Here is a 15,435-nt window from a genome sequence, read left to right on the forward strand (position 1 = left end):
CTGTGTCTGATCAAATATGCGCAGCATACATGCACAAACACTCCACCACCACGTTAATGTAGCTGCAGTGGATTGATCCACAACCCAAATAGTATCTGCTCTGTAGGGGTCCTGACCACTGACGCAAGGGGGTAATGGGGCAGAGAAACAGATGGACTACAGTCTGTAAATGTAGAACTACAAAGCACACATAGATCTTCAGTGAAGCTGATAAAATGGACAAGCACCGATACAAGGTAGGTATACCTAATGATTAAGTGGCTAGTCAGAGTATATTGCATTTTTATTTATGCTCAAAGTCTTTAAAGTTTATATTCCTTTTAAACCTTTTTTTCACTAAATTTACCATATTTTGTGTTATTTCTGAAGAATTTGAAATTTTTGGGGATTCTGGGAGTTTATTTCATAGGATCTTACACAATTGTAAACTATCATTCGCTGAAAAAATGTCACTTTAAATTTACATTATTAGAATGTGACAAGTGAAGCACTTAAATAAAATGTGTTGCATTCTTGCCAAAATTCATATGATGCATCCACATATAAGATGTTCGTAACCCAGTTTGAGCTGCATTTGGAGTTTCTGATCCTTTTGGCACTTGTTAAATGTTCCAGTTGCTGAAAAACAATTCATCCTCTGGTGTGTCACCATGCCAACAGCAGAGATGACTGTGATTGGTTAGAGAGTGACTTTCGATGGAAAACGTTTAAAAAGAGCACATTTTCACTGTTTGAAAATTGCATTTGGTGTATAAAGGCCCTTAGGAAAGGTTATTGTTTATAGCATAGGGTTACCATCCTGCTAGAGAATGATAATGTTTAACATCATGTACTAACACGCATGAACATATTTCATCAAATAAAAATGATTACAGAAAAACTGTAATGTTTTTCATAACCCAAGCTTAAGCACATTTTTCAATTTTAATATTTTTCAAAAATAAGTCAGTATTGGATTTGGATTGGTGTATTTATTTTACATTACCTTCATAAGTTCTGCAGGAACCTTACGAACACTGATTTTAATTGTGAATCCTTTTTCTTCCAGATCACAAAACACTAATCAAACAGCATTTGATGTGAAAAAACTCTATTACCTTAATCACACATCTAGTAAAATAATACATTACCTTCCTTTTGTGACAGAATTTGCTTTCATCTAGAACAACAAAGTGATGTCGACCTCCAACCTTCATGCCTTTGCTTTTAAGACGGAAACAGCTTTCATGCACACCTGCTAATCATAGAGAAGTACATTACAAAACCACATATTGTATAAATATTGTAGCTGGGATATACTTCCATTTCCCATTTCTAAGCCCTTGCAAAATTTAAAAAATACAATTTAAAAATGATGCTTTGTATATGAGTCCATTGGTTGCAAATGACTAAAATATGTTGCATTAACACAAAACAAATAAACCTAAAAAAAAAAAAAAAAATTGTGCTTATGTAATGTATTTTATTTATTATCCACTTGACATGTTTAAGTAGTACCTGTTTCTTTTCATTGTATAGGCTAAATACTGTATCTGTCCCTGCCTCCCAGCTTTAATTCAGGGAGTGATGGACCATATATATGTAAGGGGGAGCGAGGAGGTGGACGCACACGCTGAGATAAGCGAGATTTATTAGGTGCAAATCAGGGTCGTGGTCAAAACAGTCCAGGTTCATGTAGCCGATACAGACAGATCGGGGGACAGACATGACAAAAACCAGAATCGAGACATCAAACAGAAACCAATACAATGATACAAAGATGAGATACAAAGATACAAAGACTGGCAAACACAAGGGGCAAAGACAGGGCTTAAATACACGGAACAATGAGGGACAGGTGAAAACAATCAGGGGCGGAGTTACAAAACCAAAACACAAACACATGGACAGGACTGGGAGGGGCCAACCGTGGCAATATAATCAACTTCTGGCTGGGTCACAACCCGATTCACCTAAATCACCAATGGGTTGTTTGTAAAACGCACAAACAATACCTGTCAAATTTGATTTACCTATTTACTTGATAGGGATCTATATATAATGAAGCAGTCATAACCAGACCTTTCTTACTGTATGTGCCATTTTGGTCAGCGTTCTTGAACTGCCAGCAATCCCATCTTCAAGCATGTCAAGTTGTCTTAGCTGCAGACCTTGAGAAAATCTACATTAGATTTAGGAGGGTAAAACATTAGTTCAAAAAACCCACAAGTTTATACACATAACTTATAAATGTCTACATTACAAAGAAATTGAAAGTAATGCCCACCACCATAACACAGTCGACCACAGTGGGATGAAACACTGTCTAAATCCTCTTAAATACAATTCCTCATCAGTCTGAAATTTTTTATTCAATTTATTTCAGATTAATAATATTTTAATAGGCACAGTGGTTTTGTACAGATTTTAGTGAAGGTAGAGGCCGAGTTGTTTCAGGATAGTACTTGTGGGACCTGTTCTGGAAAAATTGTGGATTAAATAAATGCCCCATTAAATAATTACAGTGCCAAGTTAATATTATTCAAACTTTAGCTAAAGGGGCTGGACAATGGACTGTTACAATAAAACTTTCAGTAATTCTGAACTCATGTGACTGGATGATCATTAGCCAAAGTCAAACTTGGAAAATATTAAATAAACTTAAACTATAATAACTCCATTTCTATCTGCTCAGGACTGCGTATATATATATATATATATATATATATATATATAAAACTGTAATCATAGAAATGTAAACAAATGCAAGCCAGCCAGTATTTTTGTTTCTTTTTAAACTTTAATTTTCAGGCAGAGGTCGAACCTTGAATTGATATCAAGATATCGAAATATAGAGGTAAAGTTCAATCAGGGGTGACTATTGTCATGACTGCCAGTAACAGGTGAGACACTCGCTGATGGATCTTACAAGTTTTAATATAATAGGGCAATACAAGAGAATAGTAAGGGGCAGGCAGGGTCAGAAACAACAATAGCAGCAGCAACATAGACATACCAGAGGGTGGTCGGACTGAAGATAGGTCGGTACACAGAAGAGCAAAAACCAGGTAAAGGGGCTAGGCTAAAGGATAGAGAAAACACAAACAAAACGGCAATGGTAAGGCAATCAATGGGCAAGGCAATGGGCTGATCTTATTTTCTTTCATGTCTGATTACGAGAAACAGAATCGTATAACTACACGCACTAAGTCAGAAGAACAAGTTGAAAAGGAGCCAAAGGGGGAACCAGGAACATCTCTTCCTCCACAAAAGCACGGTGTGTAACAGTTACTCAACGTATTTGGCCAGCTGGCTGGTTTAAGGCTAAATAAAATAAAGTAACTTTATTTCTCAGAAACAGATGTGGAAATAATCACGGGCGAGAGTTCATGTACCAGTCCACAGCATGGCAAAAAGAAACTGCTGTCACGACCCCAGTCTTATCCATCAAGAAAGGTCAGTAGCTAGATAAACTGTTAACTAACTAACTAACATGCATGTGGTTATGTGGGCTGCACGATTTTTCATTAGATTTTACTTATGATTTTTGACTTAAAACTGAAATCATGATTCTCATTTATAATTCTTTGAATAGCAATTTTGTATAGAACAATATGAATTTATGAAGGTCTTTCATTCTGTATCTTAGTGTGTGTGCAGCAATTTGGAGATGAAGTGTATGTAATATGCAATATAGTGAAGTACAAAAGCTTTCCAAATAAAATTAGAATTATAAAGTATAAATAGAATGACATTAGAAATCCTCGTGTAAAACAGGCAAACTTCCATCACCTTATAACTGAGTTTGGTAATACACATGAAAGGTGTCTGCATAGCAAAACATCTTCTATACTTCATCTTTCATATTTGTTAATGTTAAAATGTTATGTAAATGTTAAAATCAACATATCTACAGTTATAGTTGTTTCACAGAGTGGTAATATGAACTATTATGCCACTTTATGAAGATGTTTCGCTGACGCTTTTTGTACTTAATATATTAATAGTTTACATTTTTAGTGTAAGGGATTAAAACTATGTTTACTCATGGTTCATTTTAAATGAAATAAATGTTACAAAGTAGGTAGGTTGCTTACTTTTAAGCTAAAATTAAACTTTTATTATTTAATTATTTGCAACACATGTAGTGTAAAGTAAGCAACAGGGATCTTTACAAGTTTGAATTTATTAAACTTAAAATAAGATATAAACCACAGATTATTGTTCTGTGAAAGGGGGTCTTTTATGCTCATTATTTTTGAGGTCTACTAGAATAGATTTACATGCGTCACTGTTACTAAAACATTTTACCATGTTGTATTAGCATGCTAAGCTTGCCGGTAGGCAGGCAGTAAGAATTGTTTTGGGATGGCATCACTTTGTAACAGAGAAAATGCTGGAGTACCAACAAGGTATTTTGAGCAGCCGAGAAAAGTGGTTTCTGTGGGAGAGATTTTCTCCCTCTGAACTTCGATTTGACAGAATTCGTGACTTTGGAGAACATTTACATGCACAAAAATCATAATAGGTCTTTTAAAAAAAAAGCATAATATGTCTCTTACTATTATACACTTGTTGTCTGTACTTATTTATTGCATATACATTCATCATTTATCCAAATTACAGTCAGGTAAAAGGACAAAGCCAGGTCAAAACCAAAATCTGGGTAAAAATTCTCTGTAAGAGGGAGCTGTTAGCACCCAAGAAGTAGATTTAATGTGCGTTTGTTGAAAGGAAGGGAACTGATCTCATTAATACAGGTTCCTTTCAGCCACAAATTGCCTGTATGTGAATGAAAAAACTCCAAACTACAGTAAACATATCCTACATTTCATTTAACTAGGTCTAAGTTGTCAAGCTTGGTAGATTTCTGACAGCTTACAATTCCACTCAAAGTTAGGCTGAAAACTAAACATTTATTGTTGAATATTAACAGTATTCTGAGTGTTCTAATAGTAGCTGTTTATAATTTTCTTTCTATTTATCTTTATGTATATTGTTTGTACATTTCACATGCAAGCATAGATAATATTTGAAAGCATAAATTCTCTCCTTTTATCTTGTTTTTCTTTTTCATTTAATTTCTCTCTTAATGCTTGTCTCTTCTTTTTATTTTTCTATAAAACAGATGAGAGGACATTGGCTTTGGACTCCAGCCCAGAAAAGGCATCCACCTCACTTCCTAAAAAGAGAAAGCTGCAGATGGCAAGCCCCCTGAAAAAAGGTTATTATACAACATAATTTTTTCATAGTGGATTACATTGTATTTACACATTTTGAAGCCCTATCGACAGTGACTTTTTGTTTCTAGCAGTACCTGAGCTCAGGACTAGCTTTCTCTCTATTTGAGCTGGATTTGTTTTACTAGAGGAGGTCTGGTATTGCAATTTGTAAGGAATTAGAATGACCAGCTATGTAAATTCCACCAATTTATCCCAGATTGCCTATATCAAAACCTCACAGCTGGATGTTCACATTGGCGTTAAGATTAAGATTACACACATACAAGAAAACAACTTCCAGGTGAAAGAAAGCATTAGGCTAGTAATGTGAGGTAATTCAGTGTAACAGATTTCACACAACAAGACAGAAATCATATTGCCTTCTGAGAGGTACTTTCAAGATACCTTATGTTCATTCTCTTTCTAATTGAGCCATGACTAGTGTTAAATTTGAGTATTTATTTATTTTTTTTACATTGCATTGCATTTTTAAAATGCCTTCCGCTAACTTTTTGTACCACATAGCCCTAAATATGATATGCTTGTTTCCATTTAGTTATATACTATATACTTTAAATAGGGCCCAGAATCTTTTATTAGGTCTGAAGACAGGCTGGAAAGTCAGTGTCTGCAATATATTATCTTAGCTTATGGATAAACTTGATCCATTAGGTCTGTTCTTTTGTCTCAGTTGTCTTGTAATTTTTTGAAACGGTTACCTTTTTCATGGTAGGGATGTTTCCCACAGCTGTTTTGGAGCTTCAAAAGTTGAGGGGCAAAGTTGAACTGATGGAACAAAAGATCAAAATGCTGGAACAAGTGAATTCGGATCTGAAGGATGACAAAGAATTTTTGCTCAGCCAGATAAAATCATCGGCTCCTCAGCTGAGTATGTATTAAAAAACAGCAACAATGGGTTGTAATACATGGGGTAAATTAATACATACAACAGATTTAAACCTAATCCATATTCTTTAAAACAGCATTTTTCTTGTTTTCTTCCTCCCTTATTTATTTCATTATTGTATACCCAGAGAGGCAAACCATTCAGACTTCATCAGATGATGAATCGAGCACATCATCATACACGTCCAGTTCTTCAGAGGAGGTGCCGAAAAAGAAAAAGAAGAAAAAGTCTTCTCGTGGATGTGATAACGAGAGTCTTCAACTTGGCAACAGCAGGACCCATAGTAAGTGAATAAGCACACTCTTCTGCTCACTCCCTTCCTGGTTCCTTTTCTGACTCCACCTTATTACTGATTTTTCCTGTTTATCAGTTCTGTGACTTATTAGACTTATTACTGCAGAGGTCATTTTAATGATTGTCTTATGTTGCAACATAATGGAAGAGCAATATTGTAGAAAACTGTGAAAAAAAAATCACAGTTCTGAAAAAAATATGCGTTCAAAAAAGTAATTTAATAAATTAATTAGATCAATACAAAGTTCTTTGTCATTTAATACAAAGTCTTCATAATTCAGAATAATGTACAGCACCATTAGAAGACATTTTTAAAAACCTTGCCAGAAGATTTGTAGTGGCTTTTACCATGTGAAATGGAAACTGTTGAACACTAGCAAGTAACCTGTTGCAAAAAGTCTAAAGTTAGACACTAAAGTCTAAAGTACCTGCTCACAGGTAAAAAAAAAACACTTTTTGGTTGGCCTTGTTTTCTGTCAAAGCAAACACTTCTTGTCTGTAGTCAGAGGCAGGACAGAGGTTTCCTGTTGCTCTACATTAATTAATCAATTAGCTGGACAACACCAGCTAATCAATTAACACAACCACAACAACAATAATTGTTTATTGGTTATGTTTTCTCATTACTTTGCTGTGTTACATAATAAACTTTTTTATTAAAAAGTTTATTTAAAGAGCAAAGAGCCATATGGGACAATGTGGACACCCCTGGTCAAATGAGTAAAAAAAAAAAAAAATGCTATCATTGTTATTTGCTGACACTGACAGCCGTGTGCAGACTTTATGGCACTTTATATATGTTATGTTACAAAAGTTAAAATATATATAAATGTAATTTTTTCAAATGTGTTAAATTTAGCAAATTGCTAGAAATTGCCACATATATGCCATATTTAAGTTGTTTGTTATAGTGGATGTGTTCATTTTACACTTACATAATCAACAGAATGTCTGATTTGAGGAGGGCTATTCAAACTTTTGTAAAATACTGTAAATAAAGAGCATAATAAATAAATATATTCCAGCAATCATACATAAGCAACCTAACAGTAAGTGATGGTAATAATAATAGCAATTATTGTTCAGTTTTTGAGTAGTATGAAAACTAGCAATAATACATAACAGTAAGAGTTAAACATCATGTTTTACAATGAATCTTTAAAGTGAAACATGTCTTGAGCTTTTCTTACTTTTATAAGATGGATTTTCAAAACAATTTTCAATAGTTGCAGGTCTAGACGTTGCCATAGCTGTAAAATGTGTTGATCATTAAGATTCGCTTTGTGTCTTGGACATAGGAAATTTTAACTTTAGTGATATTACCAACCACTGAAGTAATTAGACATTTTCATGCTGGTGTCAGGTTACATAGAAATACAGTATTTTTTATGTCGTTGTTGGCATTTTAACTGTACAGCACGTTTGATTTTCCCAGCATTGTTAGTCAGGTTTTCCAAAGACACAGGACTGTAGTTTTATATATTCATGCATTTGAGGATTTTATATTTCAGTATTTGAGGATCATGACTTTTCATGCCTTATTTTTTGCAGTGAAGACGATTGAAGGGGTCATAAAACACTATAAGCTGGCACTGAAGCCATACAGAAGATGTGGCTCGATGAAGAGGGCGTTTGAAAAGCAAAACGTCGACAGAAACACGATTGCGCAAAGTGTTCCAATTGCAGAGCTTTACATAGCATTTCCAGATGCCTTTGCTGCTTTGCCAGAATGCAATGACACTGTTGAGAAGATGTCAGCTTATGCTGAACGTTGTAGGCAAGCAATTACTAGTGACATGGCTCAGCAAATTCTAGAAATGAAAAAGAAACACCTCCTTCTACCAACTGTGTATAAGCTCACATAAAAGTTAAGTTGATAAAATATGTGTGATACAAAGGCATCTGAATATGTAAACTTCATTTAGGTTTGTGGTCATTTTCTTTTGTACTGAAAAAAATGTGTTTGTAGGAAATGTTAAGTAATTAAAGCCTGTGTTTAAATAGGATGTCTTAGAAGTTTGGAGTATCTTGGTATTGTTAACATGATTGTTACAATGCAAGTTTCATTTATATTCACTACAGTCAGTTTGTAGTACGAGCTAGTTAATATGTCTGTGCATTTAACTTTTGAGTGATAAGGTAATGGAACAACCTGCCTATTAATCACAAATATTGAAAAAAAAAGAAAACTTTGTATATTGAAGGCATTTTCTTTTTCTCAGTAAAGGTGTTTAATGTAAATTTGTTTCCACATTTTGATTTACTGCTGCCATTAGATATTAAGAGTAACAATTTTCATACTAAATTACAAATATTTGTTTATTAGGTAGCATGGCCAACAGCACATTCGAAACAGTTAAATGAAACTCACATAAAACAAGTTGAGAATAAAGTTTACTTAAGAAAATTTATGTAAAGATGTGGAACTCATTTTACTTAAGGGCCAGAGAAAACATACATAAGAGTGTCATGGCACTTGAATAAGGATTCATAAAAATATTCTGAACTGTAAAATGGAACTCACTTAGGGGCCAGAGAAAACATACATAAGAATGTCAATACAGTGTCATAGTATTTGATTAAGGATTCATGAAAATGATTTTTCATAACCCACATTATTTAGTCATTTAGCAGATTCTCTTAACCTGCACAAAATGTGCAAACAGTGGAAGCAAAATCACAACAGAATATTGTAGATTGAGACAGCAGGAATCTATATCCTAAAAGACCAGTCATACCTTATAGTTAAATATAGTTAAATACATATTTATAGCACAGGTCTACAGATTGAGTTAAGAGTGTGCGGTTCTTCAGTCGATGACAGAAGGAGCTGAGAGAGATAGTGATACTTTTTTTTGATCCCACAACCGCGGAAATTCCACCTCCGCATTTAACCCATCCGTGAAGTGAAACACCACATACACACTAGTGAACACACACACTAGGGGGCAGTGAGCACACTTGCCCGGAGCGGTGGGCAGCCCTATCCACGGCGCCCGGGGAGCAGTTGGGGGTTAGGTGTCTTGCTCAAGGACACCTCAGTCATGGACTGTCGGCCCTGGAGACCGAACCGGCAACCTTCCGATCACAGGGCCAGATCCCTCACCTCCAGCCCACGACTGCCGCAAGATGGTGCAGTGCAGAGTTTAGGGAGAAGTGTGTTCTACCACTGAGGGGCCAAGACACTGAAGCAGTAACCTGAGAGGCAAGCTTGTATTTTATGGAAGGACATTTTAAGAGAGAAGTGGAAGACCTAAGCCAGTGTGCTTGGAAGGTAAGAACTAAAGAGTTGTATCTTCTTCCCTCAACAGGATCTCAACAGAGGAGTCACTGAAAAGTACTGGAACTTGCATCCTGCACCATAGTTTTCTCTTTAATGAAGAATGAGTAAAGGGTTACAGAATTTGCACACGATGAAATAAAATTGTACAAAGAATTTCACAGACTTACTTCCCTTTCTGTGTAGTCTGTTTTCTTTGATGCACGCCAGGCTTATTCGCCCAAAATCAGTGCCCAACCTCACTACTGCGCTTGTGTAGGCCTTGAAATTAACACTTTTGTTCAGTTTAACCAACTGCCTCATTTTGTAAAGCTGTGTCACTTCACTAGCACTGTGTCACCCTGACATACCAAACACAAAGCCACTAAAAGCAGTCTTTATGACAACTAACGACTTATGGAATAAGTGTTTATAAACGTTTATGTATGTTTGTGTTGGTTGTCATGAAGTGCTTATGTAAGTGTCATGTAGCCTTCATTACCGTGCCCTACAGTAAAGTGTTACCGAACATAATTTACTTTATTTCACTTCACTGGTCCATTTATATAGTACTTTATTTGTTTGGCCATTAATTATTATATTTTGCTTTATTAAGCCACCTTTTTACATTTGTAATAACATATTACATGAAAAGTATCATATTTTATATATATATATATATAATGTTCATCATTAAATTCTCACATCACTTTACTATTTACAAAACCAAACATTTTTTTCTACATACATTACATATTTAACCATTTTAAGATCATTAACATGGTTAAAACAACTGAACTCCTGAGCAGTTTGCTACACTTGTTTACCATTACCATCTCTGTACGTATTTATAGGATATCATATTCAGATGAGGTTAAATAGTTTATCGTTCTGTTATATGCTTTGTAAGTGTACTATGAAAAATTGGTAACACTTTATTTGAAGGCTACCTACATAAGGGCTTCATAACACATTCATAAGCACTGAATAATGTGTTTATGAAGCACTACTTGAACATTTATTAAGTGCTTATGTCGGTTCTCGCAACCTGACATAAGATGTTTTATGAAATAAATGACATTATACTGACATAATATGAATAAATGTTGAACATATTTACAGCACTAAACACAATTAAAACACTATACATAATTGCATCAATCATCTTATCTATGCCATGGAGGGAAGAGGGGGTGGTTTCCAGGCATATTTCACCTGATATTAATACAATGTCATCTTAAGAATGCTGACATCTATAGTTATGTATAGTGTTTTAAATATGTTTAGTGCTGTAAATATGTTCAAGGTTTATTCTTATTATGTCAGTACAATGTCATTTATTTCATAAAACATCTTATGTCAGGTTGCGAGAACCGAAATAGGCACTTGATAAATGTTCAAGTAGTGCTTCATAAACGCATTATTCAGTGCTTATGAATGCGTCATGAAGCCCTTATGTAGGTAGCCTTCAAATAAAGTGTTACCGAAAAATTAAACACTAGCTGAAAGATGTTCATTCTGATGACTGTTCATTTTTAAAGAGCAGAGACCTTAGTTTGCAGAAATACTGTGAAAAACTAAAATAAATCTATCTAATGTATCGTCACCAGCCAAAGAGAAACACATATCTCCATTTTTGTCAATTTTTGTTTTTCTATATCATTTCAGCTCAGCAGCTGTTTTTTAAAATGTGTGAACATTTCATAATGAATGGACCACTTATATTCTTCAGAATCACTTGGAATAATACCACTTTATTTTAACTTATATTATGAGTTAAGAAAGTTTTTGTCATCTCCTGTAACATTATCATTTTGAAGATACATGTTGTTCTTTAAACAGCAACAATATAAAACTGTACCTGATGAGTTACATTATTTTAAAAATACATGAATAGTGCTTGTTTACATGCATACCTACAAACGTCCTACACATTTTTTTTATTTGCATCCAATAAATATACATTTTTTTATTAAATAAGATTTTCCATTGTTTAAAACATGGAAACATAACAAAATGTCTAATCCTAAATCCTAAAGAATCCTCAAGCCTTACTCTAAGAAAAAATTATGCTTTATGGTAGCCATTTTTGGATTTCTTCATAGGTTCAAAGTTCTCATAAATCGTGAGCGCTGCTGTGTTCTGGTAGATTAAGTCTACATTTGTACCAATCCGGGATCTGATGATGTCCACAGCACACTGGTTAAGGAACACATACTGATCCTAGTAAAGCAAAAACAAGAAATTTCATTAGCAATACATAAACCTCTAAAGATATGTACTAACTGAGCACTTTATTAGGAGCACTATAATAATACTGGGTGCGGCCTTGCTTTTCTATCGAAATTGTTTTTCATGGTATGCATTCCACAAGATGTTGAAGACAATTTAAATGACTTTTGCTTTGTGGTGTTGCATTATCATGCTGAAAGCAGCAATTAGAAGACAGGTAAATTGTGGCCATGTAGGAGTGCACATGGTCAGCAACAATACTCATATAGGCGCTGGCATTCAAGCAACAATTAGTCAGTATTAATGGGCCAAGATTAAAGTGTGCCAAGAAAACATTCCCCACACCAATACACTAGCCTGGGCTATCAATGTAAGACAGGTTGGGTACACGGATTCATGCTGTTGGCACCAAATTCTGACCCTATACTCTTTGTGCCTCAGCAAAAGAGATTAATCAGACCAGACTATGTTTTTACAGTCTTCTATCCATTTTTGATGAGCCTGTGCCCAGTGCGGCCTTAACTTTCTGTTCTTGGATGACAGAAACGTAACCAGGAACCAGCCAATTGTAACCCATCTGCCTGAAGGTTCGACCTATGCATTCTGAGAGGCTTTTCTTCTCTCCACAGTTGCACAGAGTGCTTATCTGAGTCACAGTAGCATTTCTTTCCGCTTAAACCAGTCTGGCCATTCTCTGTTGACCTCTTTCCTCAACAAGACGCTGCCACTCACTGGATATTTTTCTTCATTGCACTATGCTGAGCAAGCTCTAGAGACTGTCTAGGAAAAATCTAGGAGATCAGCAGATAAGCGTACTCAAACTCAAACACCACAGTCCAATTCACTGAGCTTTTTTCCCTACTGTGATAGTTAATGTGAGTATTACCTGAAGCTGCTAGCTTGTATCTATATGATTTTATGCACTGCACTGCTGCCACATGATTGGCATACTTGATTAGATACTTGAATAATGAGTAGGGATACAGGTGTTCCTAATAAAGTGCTTGGTGAGTGGGCACTACATATATATGTATATACATATATAGTTTCAGTTCTCTTAATGCATGTGACCATTTTTTTGCATCAGAACTACACATCAGACACAATATGATATTTTCAAGTATTTCACCATGTTTTTCATGCCATAAAGAACAATGGGCAGAATGTCTCAAGACATCATTTGTTCCTCACAAAATGAACAAATGATGATATTATGTAGGCTAGTTCACATTGTGGGACAGTAAGTGAGAATGCAGAATTTTACTGTATTATACAGAAACTGAAACTGTATGAGCATTTTTTACACATAGCTATTCTATTCTATTCTATTCTATTCTATTCTATTCTATTCTACCCAAGCCAAATTTCAAACCTCTATCACCCAAGTTTCAGATTCATAAATGTAGCACACATCAATTGAATGTACTTCCTTGATCTGTCTTCCTCCATCTCATTCTTGTCATGACAACTTAATGAGCCTTAATGTATGTGTGCAGTTATATTCTGCAGCTGAGATTAACATAAATGTTACTGTCGGTATAACTGTAAATGCGGACTTCTGAGTTCTGCTGCTACTGTACCTCTGTTTGCACCATGAGTGGTCTGTGCATGCGCAAGTCATGGATGATCCCATACACATCCACCACTCCATCACGTTCAATCTGGAATATCAAACGATCAATGGCGATGAAGGTTCCTGTGCGACCCACACCTGCACTATAACACAGATTGCATATATAAGAAAGTTAATCATTAATATAATGAGGCAGGCTGGAAAAGGATTTATGAGCAAGACTTGAAATAACTGATTTAGGAACAAGTACTACAGTTAAACGTTATTTATATATAAGTGTTACATATTTTATGGCACATGTGCTGAAGGGCATGTAATTCCACTCAACATCATGAGTGTTGATTGTTAAAGTACCTGCAGTGCACAAGGGTAGGTGAGTGGCGTGAAAACTGATCCATGTGTTCACGGACAAGGTGCCTAAAGTTGATGAGAAGCTCTGTGGTTTCAGGAACGCCATGATCAGGCCAGGCCGTAAAATGGAATTGTCGAACTGACCGAGTCTCTGCTGTTTTTACCTGGTGTAGGGGGAATAGCATTGGCAATATCGCCATAATTCACAAAATAAACACATATTAAATATAAACATTGATATAATATAGCTTTATGTTGTGGTACAGGCACCGACCAAACAAAACAAGAGACAAGAGGACCTCCTATAACCCTCTCAAAGACTGTGATACTATCTATAAGGTTAAATTGGAAACAATAGTGCTTACATTTTTCACATGAAAGTCCCGTATGGTCCAGTCCTCCAGTAAGATCTCTGAAGTGGTAGTCACTGTTAGGCTGCTGAAATGTTTTGATTGTGATGGCCAATATTCTTCACATTTCACCTAAGAATGATAGAATGCATTGTATTGAATCACTGGCAACACTGGCTTGTTTGAATGGTAAATGTTTCTCAAATGTTTGTCACTTATGCATAGAGACAAAACAAACAAAGGATGGTTATACTCCAGCAAGAAGTCAGTTTTGAGGCAGGATGTTCTCACAGAAAACCCCCATGGAAAGAAGAGAAGACTTAGCAATGTGTATTAGCAATATGTACCCGTCCCTGCTCATTGCATCTGGTCAGCATGACAAGGGTGTGGATGTTCTTTTCCCATATCATCCTCCAAAAGTCATTGACAGTACAGGGCAAAGGGCCTTGAGCTGCGATAAACTCTTTTCTGGATGTGTGACCCTAGAACCAACACACACAGTCACTGAGACATCAATGATTATATTTCTGACTCTGCTGCAATACCAAGTGGCCTTTTCATTCCATACATACCGGCATGTAGCTGGCATTAATGTAATCATCAAAAGAGCTGCCCAACACAGAAAGCTTTACACGTGATGTGTCATCTGCAGTCAGAATTAATAAAAGACAACCAAATTAGATTACATAATGGCTAATCATCCATAACATATGTCTACAAGGGAACAGGTAGCTGATCACAAGTCAGAGTAATAAGTTTGCATAGATGTTATGAAAAAAACCCCCACAAAAAAACAGTAAAAAAAACTGTAAAGTTAGTTCTCAGGTAGGTTTTTACTTTGTGGAAAGATCCTTAGCAGGCTAAAGGCATAATAAAATGATGAGGAGTTAAATTGCTAAATTGTTTAGCCTAAATGTACAGCATTGTGCTATAGTCATTTAATAACACAGAATACAGTTAGAACTAAACCAATGGCAAAATTAATGTTACCCTTGTTAATGATCACCAAGAAAAGGCCATCAAAGGCTGTGTATTCTTTGAGCTTTATTACACTGTTCAGTGACTAACAGTATTTAGCCTGCATGTCACATGTTTATATCTCAGTAAAGCAGGAAGTTTTGCATGACCATTTCTTAGTTCCATGTATGTTTGTAAAAGGTAATGTATGACTGAAAATATTTCTGTCAAATTTTGTTCATTTATGGGGTGGCAATAATTGCGATATATAATTTAAAAAAACACAACTTGATTATTTATTTTAATAATTT

The 15,435-nt window shown here is 35.3% G+C and overlaps 1 protein-coding gene and 1 long non-coding RNA gene across 2 annotated transcripts in view; one reads left to right on the forward strand and one right to left on the reverse strand.

Moving 5' to 3' along the window:
* Positions 1-5,958: 5,958 nt before the first annotated feature.
* LOC108434440 lies at positions 5,959-6,314 on the forward strand. The gene is made up of 2 exons (XR_001858373.2): positions 5,959-6,090; positions 6,236-6,314. It is a non-coding gene; the product is annotated as an uncharacterized LOC108434440 (long non-coding RNA).
* Positions 6,315-11,728: 5,414 nt separating this feature from the next.
* Positions 11,729-15,435, reverse strand: part of ptprja (protein tyrosine phosphatase receptor type Ja) — an 88,297-nt gene continuing 84,590 nt past the window's right edge. Inside the window, exons 24-29 of the mRNA XM_017709540.2 lie at positions 14,740-14,813; positions 14,515-14,649; positions 14,183-14,299; positions 13,821-13,981; positions 13,474-13,609; positions 11,729-11,884 (exon numbers count right to left, since the gene is read on the reverse strand). Of these exons, the coding sequence (XP_017565029.2) occupies positions 11,729-11,884; positions 13,474-13,609; positions 13,821-13,981; positions 14,183-14,299; positions 14,515-14,649; positions 14,740-14,813 (779 nt within the window). The remainder of the gene's footprint in view (positions 11,885-13,473; positions 13,610-13,820; positions 13,982-14,182; positions 14,300-14,514; positions 14,650-14,739; positions 14,814-15,435) is intronic.

The sequence above is a fragment of the Pygocentrus nattereri genome, chromosome 25 (assembly GCF_015220715.1).
Source record: "Pygocentrus nattereri isolate fPygNat1 chromosome 25, fPygNat1.pri, whole genome shotgun sequence".
Taxonomy (NCBI): domain Eukaryota; kingdom Metazoa; phylum Chordata; class Actinopteri; order Characiformes; family Serrasalmidae; genus Pygocentrus; species Pygocentrus nattereri.